This window comes from Pteronotus mesoamericanus, unplaced genomic scaffold (genome assembly GCF_021234165.1).
Source record: "Pteronotus mesoamericanus isolate MK-2021 breed Mesoamerican mustached bat unplaced genomic scaffold, CSHL_Meso_final scaffold_85, whole genome shotgun sequence".
In the NCBI taxonomy this organism is placed as follows: domain Eukaryota; kingdom Metazoa; phylum Chordata; class Mammalia; order Chiroptera; family Mormoopidae; genus Pteronotus; species Pteronotus mesoamericanus.
Window position 1 is genome coordinate 6824745 of NW_026555329.1, and position 20316 is coordinate 6845060.

Sequence of the window (20316 nt, forward strand, 5' to 3'; positions counted from 1 at the left end):
GTAATATTTTAAATGGTATTAATAAACTCAGATAAAAGACTAGGCCAGTTAATTTGTTTTTGTTTTCCTTTTTAAACTGTAGACATTTGCATTTTATTTTCAGTTAAATATCTAATTTAAACAAAATATAATCCTGTTTTGTGGTAATATTTAAATAATTACTTTTAATATTACTTAGATGGAATGATCTATTTGGCAAAACTGTTTTCGCTATTTACCAAGATAAAGATTAGTGTCCAAGAAATGTAATTAATTATTTACCAGTAGATTTAGTTTAAAGCATCAGGGTTTACTGACCTCTTAAAATTTGGACTAAGTCACCAAACAATTCAAAGAAATTTCCTGTTTTGCTTCCTTCTCATTCTCCAGAAGGAGTCAGGTTGATTGCATTTGGTATTTAAAAGGGCAAGACTTACACTGGAAGATCAATACATCTAAAATAAAAACATGGGTTCGGGGATAACTTTTGTTGTTAGGGGGTGGAGGAGGTCAAGCTAACAAAAGCTTGTTTTTGGCATTCCATGTCTTAGCTAAAGATTATGTAGAGGTAAATATCAGTAGTAGATTCCTGTTGAAATGAGTTATCTGTTCTTTTAAAGTCTCTAAACAGCCACCAAAGAAAAGGAAGGTTAAACCTTAATCTATTTACTAGGCTATTGTTCATGGGTGTCAATGATGCCAATAAAAAATATTGTCATTATGTCTAAGTGCATTTAAGCAATGGGTTTCTTGAGCCATACTTTTGAACGTAAAAAAAAAAAATAATAAAACTTTAAATGTTGATTGTTGTTATATCAAACTATTTCACTATTAGATCAATATTATTTTGAATCAAATTGAATAAAAAGTTAGTGTTCAGATTCTTTTAAGTTTAGCTTCTTTCTTTCATTTTCCCTTCCTCCTGCCCCAAGTTCAGTCTGGGTGTATATCTCAAACTGAAAATCTTCCATTGAAATGTATATGAAGTCATTATAACCCATAAAAACAAGTGAAAATATAGAGTGCTATGAATATCATAAATTTAGAAGAAAAATCAATTATGGATTAAAATATTTTAGAATAACGTAGTTTGTGCTTAAGTAGCCGACTGTCTTGATCCTTCTGTCTTTGAGATCTCCAATCCCTATGGTTTCAGGGAAGCAAGTTAGCTCTGTTTCTTTGGTATACTATAGCTCTAAATGATGGTTTAAAAAAGTAAAACAGTCTCTCTTTCTGTCACTTTTTCCTAGGAATAACACGCAGAACACAGTTTAAGTGTTGTTTCTTTTTTATTGAAAGTTGCAGTGCTGAGGAGGAACCAGTTCTGAAGGAGTTAAATGTAGTGGCAGGTAAGGAGAGCTGCTTGGTACATTTATAACATCAGTTGCATTACATACAGATCACATTCAATTTAAGAGGTGGACGATGACAGATACTGTCTAGAAGAAGATTTCTTGGGGTGGTTGAAGGGGGGACAGATGTTTCTGAAGTGCAAATTGCAAACTTTCACTTTCTTCCTTTGGCTTCTCCTCCCCTTTCTAGCTGTGGTGTATTTTGTTGTGATAATTATTGAGCAGTATTTCTAGATTCCTGTTCTGCAGGATGGGCAGGGTTCCCTTTTGGAGATGAACATCCTCTTTTCAGAGGACAGTGTGGATGAAGTGCAACATTGTGATTTCTCCCTGCCTGGTCTGTGATGAAACACCTCTAGGAGTGCCAAGGAGGCTCACTCAAATGAAGTCAAAGGCTGGGCTTCACTTTGAACCAAGGAACAAGCTTCCAGTCTTGCAGATCAAGGTAGAGTTAAACGAGTTGTTGACCCAGAGGTCAGGCCAGCATATATCAGCCCAGCCTCAATCCAGCCTTTCTGTTTATTTACCTGCCTTCCCCAAACTTCAGTGTTTCTTCCCTATACTGCTTTCTCCTTTTCTGGCTCAGCTTCTTTTAGTATGTTGTCTCTTGCTTAGAAACATATGTGACTGTGATTTGTTGAGGTTGGACTATCAATTAAAATATTTTATGATAGAAAATTTAAGCAAATGTGATGAGTTACTTACTCTACTGTTATCAACTGTTCTTGGAAAAAGTTCCTGGATGGATTCGCTCTCCTTCCACTGTCCTCTTACTTCAGTCTTGGTACAACTTCTCAGCTGGGCTTCCCTTGGGGAGAGAAGGCTGAAATTAAAAATTACAGACAAGCAGGTGGTGAGACTAGACTCCTGAGTGGGCAGATCAGTAATCCTGCCATTAACATTTTCATTTCCCCTTTTGGTGAGATTATTGGATGCCATGTTACAGCAGGCCTGTAGAGGAATTTCTTTAAAATACATATTTTATTTTAGAGGATTAGCTAAAAGGTCAGATGATAGTTTAGACTGGTAAATTGAGGAAGGAACTTTAGAGGAAAAACGTATGGATTAGGTTGTTCTCCACTCACCTAAATTGATAGAGATAAATATTATAATGAAGCTCTGCATTTTGCTCAGTTTTTCACACAAATAGCCTCAAAGGGGGATTGATTTGATGCATGCATTTTGAATAAGTTGGGGTTTTTAGTTCCCTGCTATTTTTAAAATTATTTATTTATTTATTTATTTATTTATTTATTTATTTATTATTATTTTTTGCTGCTTTTGTCCAAACCAGCATATTATTTCTCCCTTACTCTCCTAGGAAAAACTCAGGTATGATCAAGTCTCTTTCTTTTTAAAAATATGATTTCTACAGTTGTCTTCTCTTTCTTAAAAAATAGCCCAGTAGCATAATTCTATCACTGCATTTAAAGAAAATCGTGTTAAGAATCAAAAGGAGTGAAGTGTAGCCTAATGCGGTACTCATTTTTAAGTTAGGACTGTTGTTCTGGGTGGCATCTTTTGAAGACTGCTCGATACACAATTGTTGCTGTTGTTTAAAAAATAAGATTCAGAATTGGCCTGTGCCCTACTTAGCCCCTGCTTCCGGATTAAAGGAAAGCCGGTAATTCCTTGCTATCCCGGGCTCAGGCCGCTGTGGTTTAAGGTGATGCGCGCCAGTGGGCGTCGCTTTTGGTTCGCTGCTTTCCCTGTGCACGCAAGCGTTGATCTGCTATACTAGGGGGGAGGGGGATCCATTTTCTTTGGTCCCTGGGCGCGTGTTTAATTTAATTTAATTTTCTGCGGAGTCTCCTGGCGGTGAGGAAGCAGCCTTGTACATTTTGCTTTGGCTCCTAACGACAGTCGGGCTTCAAGAGCTCTAGGGCCCGCGGAGAGCTTGGAGGTGACTGAGAAACCAGGATTTGTGCGCCCGCTCCAAGTTGCCATTTTTCACTCTTGTTCGAAGGCCATTCATCCAAGTCCATCTACTGGGGCTTCGTTTAAGCCCACTCCCTAACTTTGCTTCTCAGGCAAGCACTTCTTGCTGCGAAGGAGGGGGACGGTGCAGGCTCCCTCTGCTGCTCTTGCAGGGCTGTTAGCTGAGGTCTGTCTGAGCTGCCCAAAGTTTCCCTCATTTGCCTTTTTAACGAATTCAGGGGGAGGTTTTGAGCCCGGGATAATTTCCCAGCCTTTCAGAACGCTTCATCTTCTTTTCTCGACCAGCTTCTGGATGTGCTGTGCGGGCTGCTCTCAGAAGCACCCCCAAGACCCTCCGAGGCCCACCCTCATTCACTGGGTTACAGCGAAGCGTAGGGCAGCCGGGCAGGGGTCTGGGGTCTTCTCCAGGAGCCCCCTCCCGCTGTCCCTCTCGTGCTGCTGGGGCCAGTTGCCAGCGCACACAAAGGTGCGGCGGATAGCGAGCGCCACCCTGTGCCCCACGCCCGCTCTGCAGCGCGCCTGGGGCGGGCAGTGCCGGCCGACCAGGCCTGCGCTTCATGAAGCCTCTGGCCCTGCACGAAACCACGCTGGGAGTACCCGTCGTGAGCCGTCTCCGCGGGCACATCCTGGTTTTCAAGAGACAAAGGGGCGGGACCAGGGTTTGGAGGATTCCTCCAACCCCCCCCCCCCCCCGGCATCCTCGCTGCCCTTAGCCGCCCAAACCAGCGCCTGGACCTCGGGGCCTCCGTCTCGCCCTATTCAGGGTGGCATGTCCCATGCTGCGTCCTGCCGGTGCCATCCCAGCCTGCCTTGGCCTGGAGTGGCCAAGGTCGTTTTTCCCAAACTTGTTTAGATTTCTCTCTTGGCCTGAGTGACTACTGCCTCCCCTCCTTCACCTATTGTGCTCTTTTCTTGTCCAAACTGCGGTGTTCACTGGCGTCTGCCTCCCCTCCTGCGGAGGTCTTTGACAAGTGCAGCATTCTCCATCGGTGGGAAGTTTTATCCTTGTCATTTTGTTACGGGTTTGCCAGACTCAAAGGAACTTGTGCACCTTTTCCCACGCTGTTGTTATAAAGGAAGCAAAATTAAGGCTGATTGCCTGTGAAACTTTGCCCTTTTTGATTTCAGGAATCAAAGAATGGTTTAGCCACCTTGGTGACTGTATATGCGCCTAGGGGAGCATTTTATAGTTACAGACGTATAATCACTGTGCCTGTTGAACAGAACTTAACTTTTCTTTACCACGTTTTACCTAAACCCCAATAACTTCTCTTGGGCTTTCTTCCTCTTCTCCTTCCTTGCCTTTCAACCCTTTGGGAAGCTGGATATATGGGGAGTGCTAGCAGCCCCATATTTTGGTGACACCGGAAGAGAGGTGAGGTTCGATACCCAGTCTGAAATAAGTGCCACACTCCCTTTAAAGGTTTTAGAGAGTGTGCCCTCATCTCAGGGAGGAAGGTGAAGAAGAAGATGGCTCCTAGTAAACCTGTCATAGGCACATCTAGGACTTAGCTCCTCTCATCCTAGAAGCTCCTCTTGCAGGTTAGGTGCATGGTTCCACTTTGCACTCAGAAGGTATGTCAAGGATTAAACTTGTCACTGATCGTTGTGCATGCACGATGTGTATGCGTGTAAGGCACCTTCTGATGAGGCTGGAGCATAAACATCTTCCCCAACACCCGTACTCGGGGAGTTCTCACAGTTGCAGACCTGCGCAGGGCATGGTTCCAGCCGCGGCTGGCCTGTGGTGAAATCCACAGGCTCCACGGACTCGGATCTCTGTAGCAGGGAAGGCAGGGCGATGACCTATCTGGTCTGCAGCGAGGACCTCCATCGCAGAGCCTCTGCAGCTGTCCGTAGAAGCGCTGTGTCCACCAGGAGCTCCCGAGCCACCATCCCCCTCCGCCGCCCTCCACACCCCCATCCGTTGACTCGAGCCCTGCCCCCACCCCTCTCTTCAGGCCGGAAGCCCGAAGCGCTGGAATGCCGTGTTCTCTCACCCTATTGGGCCTAGGTGTTGGAAACCACTGGAGGACAGAGTCTCGCGCTTTGATCTTCTGTCCCAGCCATTCTTTAGCACAGAGGGGTGAGTTTAAATTAAATTTCTTTCTCTGCTGATAAGTTCTAATGGGCCTCAGAGGTGAATAATTATGCAGTAACATTTCATGGGTTGTTGGAGTGGGAATTCCCACTGCGCTGTCACTGGGAACATAACATCCCCGGTGGCTCAATGCTAAATGAGGCTTCGCTAGGAAGAGCTACAAGTATCTTTCAGACATTGGTGCAAACGAGCTAGTAGTAGCAGTCCTTGCCTGCTCTCACTTTCGTGTCCCTGCAAAGCAGTTTTGTCGTCACTTTTTTCATTTAAGTTTTATTTATGGTTTAAAAATACTTTGAAAATCTCTACTGAAGAATCTTGTTTGAGAGTAAAAACACATTTGCTTTGGTGATTAAATATGCATTCCTATCAGGACAAAGTACACATTGATAAAGGCTGGGCTATGTTTTCCTGGAAAAAGGCAGATTTCCTGGATTTGCCTCAAAATACCTGGAGTTAGTCCTGCCACCTCTCTTCACTTCTCTCCATGAATTACTACTCTTTCGCGTGATTCCTGAGTAAAAGGGTCAAGACCTGGAGCTGCAGCAATTAGTGTTATAAACCCACTTGGTTTACAGTTCAGAAATGGACTTCCATAGGGGTAAGGTTAGAAGGAAAAATACTTCGTTCAAAATAGTCATGTATCTATTAGAAAAATGTGGACCTCATTCTTTAAGATTTTGATTTACATTTAATTGCCCCCCAAGACAGATAAGAAATAGCATCAACTGTTTGAATATTTTAATGGGTGACAACATCTTGAAACTCAAAAGGAAATCCACAACATCTTGAAACTCGAAAGGAAATCAGACTCTTAACCTAATTCAAAGAAATCTAAATTTGTAATTCAAAAACACAATGGAATTCTTTATTGTTTTGTTTTTTAAAGAAAACCCTTTATACTCCGTTTACATCAGTGTTTCATTGCATAGCATTTTCCTTGTTTACTTTTCTTCTCTTTAAATTTCTTTCATTAAATAAATTGAGCTCCCACAAGCTTTAAGATTTCTAAATCAACACACAGAAACTGGAGCCTGCTTATCAAGTTTTCACTCCTCTCTTGGCAACTAGTTTGAAAGGGCCCAAACAATGAGTTGATTTACAACATTATGCTCAATTCACCCTGTACTCTAAGAGAATGTTGAAAAAAACCTCACTAATTCACCTGGGGTTATCTTTATGTCTTTGAGGGAACCAATCCTTCCAGCTTGAAGTTTTTTAGCCATTCCATTTTAAGCATACGAATAGAAGAAAGTAGATGTCCACTCCCCCATCCCCCACAAGAGCTCAGGTGATTATCTAGTTCAACTGAAATTAAAGGATTTGTACTGCCCAATTTTGCACCCAATTTAATGTCCCTAATTATGCAGTCACCCTATCATCAGGTTTCCCATCATTTCAGGAAGTTTTGTGCTCATTCTTCTACACTGATCAATGCTTCATTTCTCTATTACATTCTTAGCCCTTATTTTGGCTTTATTTTTTTTCCTTTTTTGCATAAGCAGTTTCGTTCCACTTTTAATTTAATGAACAATGGCCTTTGTAAGGGAAGGGAACCTAGTGGAAGGTGGGAATGCATTTATAAGATATTCACGTTGGTTGAGTGAAGTTTAAAAAATATCATCAAGTTATATATATTATTTAACAGAATTTGCCTCTTGATATATGAATTTTCTATTTAGGGGGAAATAATCATTTTTATAATATTAAATTATATTTCTCCCCAAACTTTAAGAAAATAAGGTTCTTGTAGGTGACAGTTCAGTAGCCTTTGTACTATTAAGCAAATTGAGTTTTGCTCTTTCTCCCAATAAATAACTATTTGGCTTAAAACTGCAGTGGTTAAGTTCTAGTAAGGTACACACATATTTCCTATGCCCTCAAGAGTAACATATTTTAGTTTATTATCACAATCAAATGTTGTAATAGTAATGAATAGAGAGCAGTAAAACAACCTTGTAAATATTTTGGCAAAAGAACATTATATATTCTTCAGTTGCATATACTTTGTAGAAAGCATATGATTTAATTTACTTAGTATATGGTATAATTATTAAATATGAACATATTCTGCTTTGTGAAATGTTCACTTGGATGTTTTAATATGCACACCTAGAAAAATCAGAATCATTGAAATGTTCCATTCTCAAAATTTCACCTGTTGTTTTTCAGAGAAAATTTTGTTTCAAAAGAAGGATATAATAATAATCCCTGCTATACAGAAATGGTATTTCTGTCCGTGAAGTGGTTTTGGAACTACTCTTATTATTTTACATTCCAAAAGCAGTGGTATTTTTCTTTTTTTTTTTACTTCATTTTTTAAGTAAACTTTTCATTTTGGAATCATTTTAAATTTACAGAAGAGTTGTAAAAATAGTACAGTGAGTTCTAGTAGTATACCCTCTTGTTAACAGCTTACATTACAATGGTATATTTTTCAAACCTAAGAAGTCAATATCACTATATAAATTGTAAAAAATTAAAGGTAACAAATGTTGCCTTGCACATCCATCAGTGGTAGATTGTGGCTCATCAAATGCTGACCTCTCTTTGATCAGCTTCTTATGGTCAGCTTGTCTTTCAGAAACTACATAACAAATTAGTAAGTTAGAAAGCTAGTCCTCAGGGATTTGTCCTTAAAATATAGTTTCTTAGAATGAAAAGTTTTAATTTTTTTATAGTTAATTAAAATCTAAGAAAATATTGTATATCTCGTTACATTTTCATTTTTATTTCATATTTGGGAGCATCAGATTAAATTTTGAATGATTGATAGTTTCCCAAAATTAACACAAATTTATTCTTCGCAATATTAGTAGCGGAGACTTATTTTATATTCTACAATTTTAAATGATTTATTTACCCATTATTATTTCCCTTACTATAGTAACTACAAAGTCCAAATAATCTAATAATCGTACTTTTTTCCTCTACATTTTTCAAGTTAACTTTTAGGGTCCTTTTTACTAAGGAGCTGTTTCTCAGAGTACAGAAAGCTTTAAAATCTTAATGGTTGACTTTTTTTTTTTAAAGCACAGATAAATGCATCTCCTACACTCCATGGAGCAAAACATTTACATGGGTTTTTCTCTGATTTAAGTAAGATTGTAAGGAATTTCATGAAAAAGAAAAGTATTCTTTATTTAGAATGTATTTACACTCTACCTAGGTTTGCCAGATGAAATACAGGATACACAATTGAATTGAACTTGGATTTTTGATAAGCCACAAATAATTTGTCAGGATAAGCATACCCCATGTAATAGTTGGGACATGCTTCTACCAAACATGATTTTTTAAAAAAATTCAAATTTAACTAAATGTCCTGATTTTTCATTTTTTAAATGAAATTCATATCTCTATAAAGACAAAACTTGAGAAAAGGCAATATAAAAACAAAGTAACTCATGCCTGTTCACAGAAATGCTCGGGGTAGCATTCGGTGCTATTTTAAAAGGGAAATGAAGGACATAATGAAGTTAGGATCTCCTTGTTATCTGCAGGGTGAAAGTTGATTTTCCTATTACTTTTTTGTGCTTTTCATTTTTCAGCTTGCTTGGCTTCATTCCGGGCTCTCCTTAAACATTTAGGATACTAGTACTACCTGGCTGTAATTAGGAGCTACTTTTACCTCGCTCTCAAGAAAGTACTATTGTGCTGATGTTTGCTGCTCAGCATCTCCACACATTTTTAGTATACGGATGCTGTAAAAAAGGAAGTATTTTGTACTTTACACCCATCCCCTGGTTTAATTGCTCTTACTTAAACTGTACAAACATGGACTCCTATTCCAAGAAGTTATGTGTAAGTTGTAGCAGCAGTACTGCATATGAAATTCACTTGATAGGTATTCTATACATTATGACTACATAATCAGCAAGTAAAGTACTCTCTCCCAGGCAAGTCTGTTTTTCCTCTGTGGAAGTATTGCTATAGGAAATAAAGGGATTAGTCACTCATTTATCAGGGCATTTTTTCAAAAAAATAATCCATTGTTGCCCTGGCTGGGTGGCTCCGTTGGCTGGAGCATCATCCAATACACCAAAGGGTTGTGAGTTCCATCCCTGCTTTAGGCATGTACATGAGACAACCAATTGATGTCTCTCTCTCTCTCTCTCTCTTTCTCTCTCTCTCTCTCATCAACAAACATACCCTCAAATGAGAATTAAAAAAAAAAAGCAATTCATTATTTAATGTAATCGTTTTCTCTTTTGTGGTTCATTTATGCCATTAATTTAATTTTTCTAATCATTTCCTATCCTTTGATAATGATTATTTGTGATTATCCCAGAAATAATTATTAAAATTCTGTGTAGCTTGTACACAATACAGGCTAGTAAGGGGTGAGGAGGGGGAATGAACCCGGCGTCTAAGGTTTATCCATCTTGCCATCACACAGCTCAAAGAGTAAGTAAAAACAGTGGTAACAGGCCATGTATGCCAATCAGATAAGTCATTAAGAACAATACAGGTAGTCTTATATCCATAAACAGAGACTGTATCAAGGACCTAGGCTTAAAAGGCAGCCACCCCTTAGATTCTACTTTCACCGGTAAATCCAGCTGTTACTGTGAAAGTTCAGACGAAACTGGGAAGTGGGAAGTTTAGAAACACTCAATTTAAAGGCTGGCTTGATGGTAGCACTGCCTGGAGAATTAAATTTAAAATTAAATTTTAAACAGGTTCCCACAAACTGCCATACTTTTATTTTCACTTTGTTTTATAAGAACCAGATACTCATTTGGATTAATAAATATTTTTAAAAATATAATTACCTATGTGAATTCCAAGGGAGGCATTGTGGAGAAAAATTAGATGCTCATTGAATGTAGTCTAAAAAGTACTAGAAATCACGAAAAAGCAGAGAAATCAAATCACCTTAACCCCACTTCTGAGAAACCGTTGTGTCCTCATAATCTTTATTTCTATATGATTTTTATTTTTACATATATATGCAAGTGCATAATCTGCTTTTCTCATTAATATTAAAATAAATTTCCCTATTAAAAATTTTCTGCAAATATAATTTTAAACATCTTTAAAATACTTAATGACTGTATATACCAATTTTTTACCTACTTCCCTAATACTGAGCATTTAGTTGTTTCCAAATGATTGAACATCCTTATGCATAACTTTTTGTTCAAGTTTCTGATTATTTCTTTAGGATACTAGAAAAGGAAGAAATTCTTGAGGGAATAAGAACATTGTAGAGGCTCCAAATAGAGATGACCAGATTACTGTCCTGGAAGTATGTAGAGTTTATATTGCAGCAAATAGCAGTTAAGAGAGGTAGCCTTACATGCACTGAATTCTTATTCTTTGTTTATTTAATAAGGAAGGAATGAATTCATTATTGTTTTAATATGCAGATTTTAGATTCCTACATTTTTTGCATATGTTTATTTGCATTTTCACTTCCTCTTTTATGCATTGTCCTTCCATGGTTATACCCTTTTCTGAATGAGAGTCTGCTTGACTGCAAAATGAGGCAAATGCTCTCAGGCAGTGGAGAACATTCTGGAAAAAGAGAGTGCTGGCTCTGGAAGCAGAAACTCCCTTCATGATTTTGCACCATAGAATTCTCTTAAACTGGGACCCATAAATAGACTTTCTTTTATTAGATTGATTATGGTAAGAGGGCAGAAATGTTATGCTAACATTTACCAAAGGAATTTTAGGAAGACGACCAGTTGTTATTTCCCAGTTAAGGATGGACATTGTCTTGCACTGTCACATGGTACTAAAATATAGATTCAAATGAATATGTTAATTGTAACTGGTAGAAAAGTTAAAAAAAGATTCAATCAATATGTCTATGGGACACCCCCAAAATAACATTTTAATAGATGACTTTAATAATTATATTAGCCAGATGTTTTGGCCTCTGGCTGCAGGAAACTTTAAGTTCATTCATTCATTCATGGCCACCACAGATAATAAGTCTGATTAGAATCAGCTGTTAAAACTGGGCAAAAAGATTTCTTTTAAAATTTTGATATTTTATGACCACTGGAGAAGTAGTGTCCAAGAATAAAGTTAGGTCTACTTAGTCAGTAATTCTCAGTTTTTTAAGTTTCTTAAATCTATATAATTAAAAGAGTAAAAAACAGTAACTCTTTAGCAAGCTCGAAGTTTTGTAATGCCTTGGTGACATATTCATTAGCACTTGAAAGAAAGGCTTAAATACAATCACTAAAGATTCTGAAATTCTTGAGTTGTTGATAGGAGGAAAGGAAGAAGATGATGAGTAGACTGGACTCATGAGATCATATCACATTAGGTCATATCTTTAATATAGCCTCAGCTTGTAGTAGAGATAAGAGTTTAACTTACAGTAATATTTTAAATGATATATTTGCTTTTGTTCAAAAGTTTTAAAAATTAAATCAACAAATACTGAGTGTGTACTTTGTGCTCATACTTCGGGTTAAAAAATAGCCTTGAGCATGATCAGAAATCACAGTCATAATTTGAGAACTTATCCATAATTGTAAAATAGAAGTTATTTTTGGCATTCTTTCTTTAAGGATAAAATTATTGTTTACAGAAAATATCCCCATCATCTTGCCCTTATGAGTCTTAAAATTAACTATTTAAAAATTAAACACTTGTAGGCATTATAGTGTAATAATTTTTAAATGTTCTAAGTGTGTTAAAATAACTTCAACCTTGATCTGCAAATGTGTATGTATTTATTGGAAATTAAGCCCAACATATTTTGTCTAAAATTGTTACAGGGGGATGGAGGCCAATTAGTTCATGCTTTAAACTAAGTTACTTGATTATTAAGTAAATTTAAATATTCTATTGTATATAACAGACTAAGAAAGCTCACTAATGGTGGTAAATAGACTTTTAGAAAAGCTTTTCCTTATTTTAACCATACACAAGAAATTCTTAATACACTGAAACTCAAGAGGCCAAAAAAAAAAAAAAAGGAGATAAGACGACAAGATCCTATGTCTTTTTAAACTATAGTGTGACAAAGAAAATAAGTTACCACTTATTGGTCTTGATTAATTACTCTGCATATGCTCAAGTTTACCACTTTTATTCATGAATTCTATATAAAGTGACTGAGTTTAGAGACAGGTTTTTTACTTCCATCTAGAACAATACCTCTCAACCTTTTTGTTGTTAACAAATCCCTTTGAGACTCTGATAAAAACTATGGATCTTATCTTTAAAATATATTCATCTCAATCAACACCTTTCTGCTGCCTATAAATGGATCCTAGATTTGGAGCTAGAGGTCCTTTCAGTCCCTAGTTTGTATTTCTACTAAAATGGTACACATTTTAGAAGAATTTTAGTGGAGTAAATGAAAGAAAGTGTCTTATCTTTAGCTGTATAATCTACCTTGATAAAAATTAACGTGGAGAAATGAGAAGGGTTAACTCTTGTCTGACAAACTGTGGAGCTTCTGTGAAGATTAGAAATTCTTATTGAAGGAGTAACGTGAAATCCATAAGAGAAAAGCAAGGGAGTGTTGCCTCTCACATATCAGATGTCTATGATCAAAATTTTGTTATGTTTTGTACTTCTGCTGCTTATTCTGTGTGTCCTGGGTTTGTGATGTAGTTTTCTAGTGATCACTCCAAATGTTTTAATTTTGTCTAAGTTAATGTCATAGGCATTCTGCCAATACAGAATGTTATAGTCAATCATTAAACACCCTAATTTTAAAAACAATTCCATTACTGGAAGCGTTATTTATTTTAAAATATTTGGAAAGTCATTCGTATGGCTAGGAGCCTCAGTGTAGTTAAGTAAACCTGAGCCACTATTAATGACTCCACCTTAGTCAACACTTTACCCAATGCATATGTTACTACTTTTTTCAGTTAATTTGTAAATCTGTGTTTTTACGTGATAGAGCTATCAAGATCTTTTTTTTTATCTTAACCAGAAGGAATGATGCACCAGCAAGTGGGTTGCAAATGGGACAAAAGAGTTATGATAAACACCCTGAAAACATAGATAGCGGAGATGATTCAACAGTGAGAGACAATCTTTGTAGATACTGGGGTCTAGTCTTCCCTTATGCTTGTGAGCATGTGAGTCTGAAGGTAGGGAAGACTGGAGTTATGAGGAAGGCATGCTATTGCTAGAGCAGCTGTATTACAATCGTTCCAAATTGTAACTGGTTTGTGTGAGAATTTTTTCAGAGTGTGGATAGGCAGAAAATTCTATCTTCACACAAAAATGTTAACCAAAGAGGAACTCTGTACCTTTGTATTTTTGCAGTGTAAGGAGGAAGCAAAGAGCAAGTTGTTTTAATCCCTCCCTTCCTCTTTTGTTTTAAAGGCATCAGCCTTTTTTTTTAAAAAAAAGATTGATTTGAGAGAGAGAGAGAGAGAGATCGGTCAACTTGTTGTTCCACCCATTTATGGATTCATTGGTTGATTCTTTCATGCGACCTGGCCATGGATCAAACCTGCAACCTTGGTATATCAGGATGAATCTCCAACCAACTGAGCTCTCTGGCCAGGGTGCAAGTTATTGTCTAAGAGGACAACTCAAAAGTACCTTACCATTTCCAATTGAATCTCGGAGGGGACAATGGGTTGGCTATGGAGTCAGATTTTCTGGTTTATAGCCTCATTTTATCATTTCCCTGGTGTTTGATCTTCAGACAGTTCCACAATTACTCTGTACCTCATTTAGTAAAATATGAAAAATGATAGGATGTATCTTACTGTCATTAAGTTAATGCCTATAGGGGCTTAGCCACAATGTCTAGTACATGTGTGCTCAATGAATATGAAGTTATTTTTAGTAGTTCTAGCTTATTTTATATTATTAATATTATTATTGCTACTACTGTCAGGAACATTTCATTTTATAATGGAAGGCATTTACCTTCGTTACTTTGGATATTTTCTACTTTCTCCATTTTGCGGAGTACTATTGACCTTGTTCTAATTCTTGAAGAATTTCTCTTCCTTTTTGGATTAGCTCTAGGAAATTGCGGGCTATAGGAATTTGTGAAACTAATGTAGGCAAAGTGTAATTCTACCTGAATTGGGGGTATGGGACTAGGGACTTAAATTTAAATTTGTACCTCTTTTCTTAGGCTTTCTGAGGATTTGATGATGGAATATTTTTTCCTTCTGTTACTAAGCTGATTGCTGGAGTGTATTACATTCTTTGTTGTTTGTTTTCAAATAGTTTTTCCTTCTTTCTTTAGCTCTTGTTCTTTCTCTCTCTCTCTCCAAAATTGACCTGAATTTTTTGGTAACTTAACAACTCTAATCCTTTCGTAGAATCTCTTCTTGACTTTCAACTGGATAGAAAATATTTTAGCCATTTATTATATTATTGTGATGTAATAAGAGTTGATAATCACACAAAATACCTCCATTCAACAGCAAACTTTACTTGGCTTATAAAGAATAACATTCCACCATTTACACCAACAAAAATGCACGTCCATCTACTAGACCATTTTCCCCCCTCAGTTTAATAATGCATCAGTGATTATTCATTTATAGTTTTTCACACCTAATTGTCTTAACTTTCGTTTCTCTGAATTCGCAATAATCTAATATCTTCTTTAAGGATATCCTCAAGCAGTTTAAAAATTAAAACATTTTCCTAGGATTAAACTTAATTAAGTATAAATCATTAAGAAAACATGTCCAACAAATTAAATTATATTGGTGATGCTTCTCAGCGTATTTCCAAAGATATTATAATCACAGATACCATGCTTTTGTCTAAGAAATATGCCTCTTAAAAAATTTTTAGTTTAGAATTCTCATATTTCTGCAATTTTGCCCATTTAGAACATTTTCAAACCTATGGCACGTATACAAGTAAATAAACACTAAAGAAAAAACAGATTTCATACCTTGGGCTGAATTCAGTCTTGTTCCAATGGTGTGGATGTAGAGAGTATTTGTAGGGTGTGGCTGGTTAATTTTATTAGACTATGTAACTGCCGACAAGCTTTGGTTTTATCCTCAGTTGACCTGGGGGACTCCTGTGAGCAATGACTGTGCTCTCGGTTCAGCCAGTCGTCTCCCTGAATAAACTGGAGAGAGAAGTCCTTGGTGCTACGACTGAGACTGTACCCTCTGGAGTTAGACAAGGATATGAATCCCGGAGTCCAAGCCCCAACAATTACTTAATTTCCTTAAGCTTCAGTTTTACTCTCTTTAAAGAGATAATATTAATAATATGTGCCATTACAGAGTTGATGTGAGGACTAAAAAGAATGTACATAAAGTGCTTATCTCATGCCTGTGTGAAAAATTTTACAAAAAGAGAAAAAAAATGTTAGTTCTCATTAGAAGTAGTAGTTTAAAATGGTTTTAGGAAAATTAAAAAAATGTATGGTGTCAGCAGTGTGTGAAACTCCTATATTTACAGTATTAATGGTGCTGTTTTTAGTTGCTTGCATATAAAGTTATTAAGTGGAATGAGAATAAGGTTAACAAAGTAGAACTTAGCATAAACTGCTACTTAATAAATCTAGTTTCAGGGCAAAAGGAAATAGCAGCAACAGCAGCATCCAGTAGAAGTGAAGAGAGAAACACAACTGCACGCCAAATCCTGGCCTAGCAATGAGGATAGACAGCACGTTGCAATGGAAATGTACGGGACTTGGAGGCAGGAAATGTGAGCTTTTGCTCTCTCCTCAACATACGATGATGATGTTGGCCTGGATGTTTTCAGGGTTCTCTCTGAGCTTATACTCAATGCAAATATATGAAAAGTTGTCTTCTCCGTGGACTAAGTTTCAATGGACAGCCTTTGTAGCAGACTGAGGAATGGCCAGAGGGGGATGGAGATGTGACAGGGGCTGCAGAGACCAGAGGGATGCAGGCCAAGGAACAGGGCAGCTTCTAGAAGCTGGAAAAGAACAAGGAAGAGATTTGTTCCCAGAGCCTGCAGAGACTGATTTTAGACTTTTGCCCTCCAGAATTGTAAGATAAATTTGTGTTGATTCAATCCATTAAGTCTGTCGTAATAATTAGTTAAAGCAACAATAGAAAAGTATTACATGCTTTATCAGCACGGTTTTGCTAGAAAAAGATAAGTTGTGTTACTTCAGATACTAGGAAGGGATGTTTGGTGATTTTTGCTTCTCCCCTCCCCCCCAAATTATGGCTTTTAAATGAACTTTTTAACTTCCGGTGATTATTGCTAATAGCAAGGAAATAAAGGCTTGAAATCTGCTGTATCTCCCAATCCCTCACTCTTCTAGTTGTTTTCTTTCCTTGATTAGTTCTTATTTTTTAAAAGATTTTATTTATTTTTAGAGAGAGGGGAAGGGAGGGAGAAAGAGAGGAAGACAAACATCGATGTGTGTGTGAGTTGCCTCTTGAATGCCCCCAGTGGGGGACCTGGCCCCCATATGCCCTGACCAGAAATTGAACCAGCAACCTTTTGGTTTGCAGGCTGGCTCTCAATCCACTGAGCCACACCTGCCAGGGCTGATTGGTTCATACAAATGAACTTTCCAATCAATCTATGATTCCACTTAACAAACCCACTTGGAATAAGACCTCAAACTAAACAGTAAGTACATAGCTCAACACTAATAGGAAATATTTTCGTAGGTCATGTGCAAAGTCCCTGTGCATACCCTCTGCATACAGTGGTACACTAGGTCATATGTAAAGCACTCCATGCATTCCATGAAAGTGACACACTGAGTAGGCTAAAAACCAGGTTATTAGCTATGACCTAAGTTGACTTAACATGAAAACACAGTGCAGCTTGTTTTAAGGAGTGGCAAGATATAAAGTAGGTTGGCTGGGTTAGTTAGGAAACAGGTGTGACGTGGTAGGGATTTGTTTTTTCCCTTTTCATTAACATCTGCCATAGCTTATCCATGGTAAACTGTTTCTGTTCCACTGGTACTCTCACAGTGTTGCAGTCATTTTAAGACTCACTGAACAGCCCTTTCTCCTAGGAAGGGCTCTCTGATAGATCCTGGCCTCTCTGGTGAGCAATTTTTGTTGTATGTAGGACTTTCTAGGCCAGGTATTTACAGGTCCCCACACCTCTCCCACTTTCTTTTTAAACTGGCGCTTCATTATTGTCTCTTGTTACTACTGTATATCCAAACCCAAAGGCAAAGGAGAAGCAGAGGGCGAGCATGCCTGAACAAGTTTGAATTGAGGTCGGTCTCATGACGGGCAGAGATCAGTGTTTTCCTGAGACCAGGATGCACTCAAGACTAAGGGATGTGTCATAATATAAATAATTGTCATGAGGGAAATTAGCCAATGTATGAAATTCAGCAATGTATGCCCAAGTACAAAATAATTTCAGAATTAAATAAAACCAGTTTGAACTATGGTAAGACTAAAAATAAAAATAAAATTAATTAGAATTACATTTGCCATGCAAATGGAAGGAAAATGTTCTTATGGACCTATGTGAGCCAGGAATAGAAATACTATCCAACGGGTCCACAGTCACGGATCATAACCCACGACAAGGCCGTGGTAATACATGGTAATCCCGCTTTCTGAACTTTCGCCTCATGCCACTTTTCTTTTAGGAAAGACCTACGTTAGTACCTGTTTTCTCTATCTGAAAGAAACCTGAAGAGGATATTTGATTGCGGAAAAAGGGTTAAAGTGAAAATAGCGTCAGGGTTTGCTCTGTAGTCAGGGGCTATAGAGGTGGTGTGCACGCTGAGCAGCGAATGGCAACGCCGAGCTCCGGGACTACGCTCTCACCTCAGCATCAATCGCCAAGGCTTTGGACTGTCTGTGAGCATCTGCGCTTTATTTCGATTTATTTTGTACATCTTTTAGCAAGATTATACATTACTGGAAGAGTGTACTTTAGAGAGGCTGGCTGTGTCACTGTAAATGAAAGAAAATATAACTAAGAATAGAAATAAAATCACTAGGTGAAATTATATATTTAGGTAAAAGGAAAACATGATTCATATTACCAATATTGTTATTTACACAGAACTTTTAAATCATACATATATAAAGTAAGGTATGCATAAAATTTAAACAAATTATTTGATTAAATAATAATAAAAGTGTTTCAAATTTTTCACCCATAATAACAGTAGCTCTTATTTTAAGTAAATTTACATGTTCATACACTGCTAGGCCTGTGCTTTATTCTGCCAAACCCAAAGCTCAGAATAATGGAATTTTCAGGATGGATCATGTGAAGCATTTCACTTCCTGGTAAAGTAAAAGATAATCATGTAATTTACCAGAAATTTTACACTGTAATCCTCCCTATCCCCCTAACAAAGGGAAATAATTTTTGGAAACAGTGGATATTCATTAGGAGAGAAACATTGAGAGGGATATTATGAGAGAAATTCCTGAGGTGTAGAGAAAAGGACTAGCTCAAAGTATTCTAATCTGAGTTACGTAGTGCTGGAAGTTAAAAATTAAAATCGTTCTTTCTGTAACGCCACAGGCCCAGCTACATCTTACTCTCTCTTTGATAAAATATTTCAACTTAGCTAACTTGGTAAATTTTCCCTCCTGGAACATAGTCCCAGTTTTATAGCAGAAGTTGATGGGAAAATAGATTCATTTTGCAGAAAACTGCTTTATAAGCAAGTATGCCAGAACATTTTTATAAAGTGAGGGATACAGACATTATCTCACTCAAATGAGTAGAAAACTTTTGTTTCCTTTAAAAAAATCTTAAGGGAAGAAGGCGTGTAAACAGAACAGGTCTGTACTTGAAGAGCATGATTCTAGATATTGACATATCAGTAAAAGAGATCAAAGCATGCCAAATAATTACTAAGTAATCTTTCTTTTCATTACACAAAGATCAAAATATGTGCTAACTCAAACAGCATCACTGCACTGACTGTGCGTTTACTAATTTAAAATACATGTCTTGATTTCTCAGGAGCTCTTGATGAGTGCCCCATTCCTTTATTCTTCCGTTGTGCAGAACCACTATCAAGTCTGCGTTCTGTATTGTGGAGAGTCGGTGAGCCACCACTAGGCACGTCCTGCCCTTGCTGGCCTTATCGAGGGTGTGCTGAACCACCTGGCAGAGAGAAGGATTGTGGTCACTAGCTCAGGTTAGATGCCAATAAACTTGCTAAATCAAATCAATTAAGGTAATTCAATAACATTCTTTATTTGCTTATTTTCAAGGAAGTTGCCCTACTTTGAGAAATAGTCACCCTACTCAATAGATATGTAGAAAAAGTAATTATGGACATTTTAAGTAAGACTTTTAACTGGACTAGCATTTGTGACAAGGAATAAAAATGAAATGGTTATTTGTATGTATTTAAGTGGTTCTAAACTCAAAGTCAGAAAGTAGTATTTCCACACAGAAGTAGAATTAATTAATTTACTTTCTTCATTTCTTTTCATAGTATTTTTTAAATAGAATTTATCTGTAAAATTTTCCTAAAACAGGATCTCAGCTACAATGAGGTGATAAGGCTGTATAAAGGAAATAAGACTAGAGGGTAAAAGCAGTATTTGTTGAATATGTAAAATGTGCCAGTGATGATATCTCATTTAAATCTTTGCAGTAACCCTGTAAGGTGGGGGTATTTTCACTTTTCTGATGAGTAAACTAAGATTTGACAAGATTCAGTCACTTGGCCAAGGTCATGCTGACAGTAACTGCTGAAGCCAGGAACACAGCCCAGATATCTGATTAAAAAAAACAAAAAGTTTTTTCTTTCATACCACACTGTCTCCGTGGAAATCAAGAATGATAATCATCTACAAACAAAACAGCAATTGAGCAGGGGTTAACCACAGGAGTTCTTAGGTCAGACACCCTCTATTGGAATTCAGGGAAGTTGCTTAACTTTTCTAAGCCTTACTTAGTGTTCTAATCTGTAAAATGAACATGATGATAAAATAACCCAGTTCACTGAATTGTTGTGATGTTTGAGATGATAGCATATAGTGAACCTTCGATAAATAGAAGGTGGGGCAAATGTAGGTTTAGAGTTGTGAGTATACAAAA

At 37.2% G+C, this 20316-nt stretch overlaps 1 protein-coding gene across 1 annotated transcript in view; it reads right to left on the reverse strand.

The window, feature by feature from the left end:
• Positions 1-19173: 19173 nt before the first annotated feature.
• ABCB5 (ATP binding cassette subfamily B member 5) overlaps positions 19174-20316 on the reverse strand; it is a 90652-nt gene continuing 89509 nt past the window's right edge. The window contains exon 27 of the mRNA XM_054564528.1: positions 19174-19371. Coding sequence (XP_054420503.1) covers positions 19174-19371 — 198 coding nt within the window. The remainder of the gene's footprint in view (positions 19372-20316) is intronic.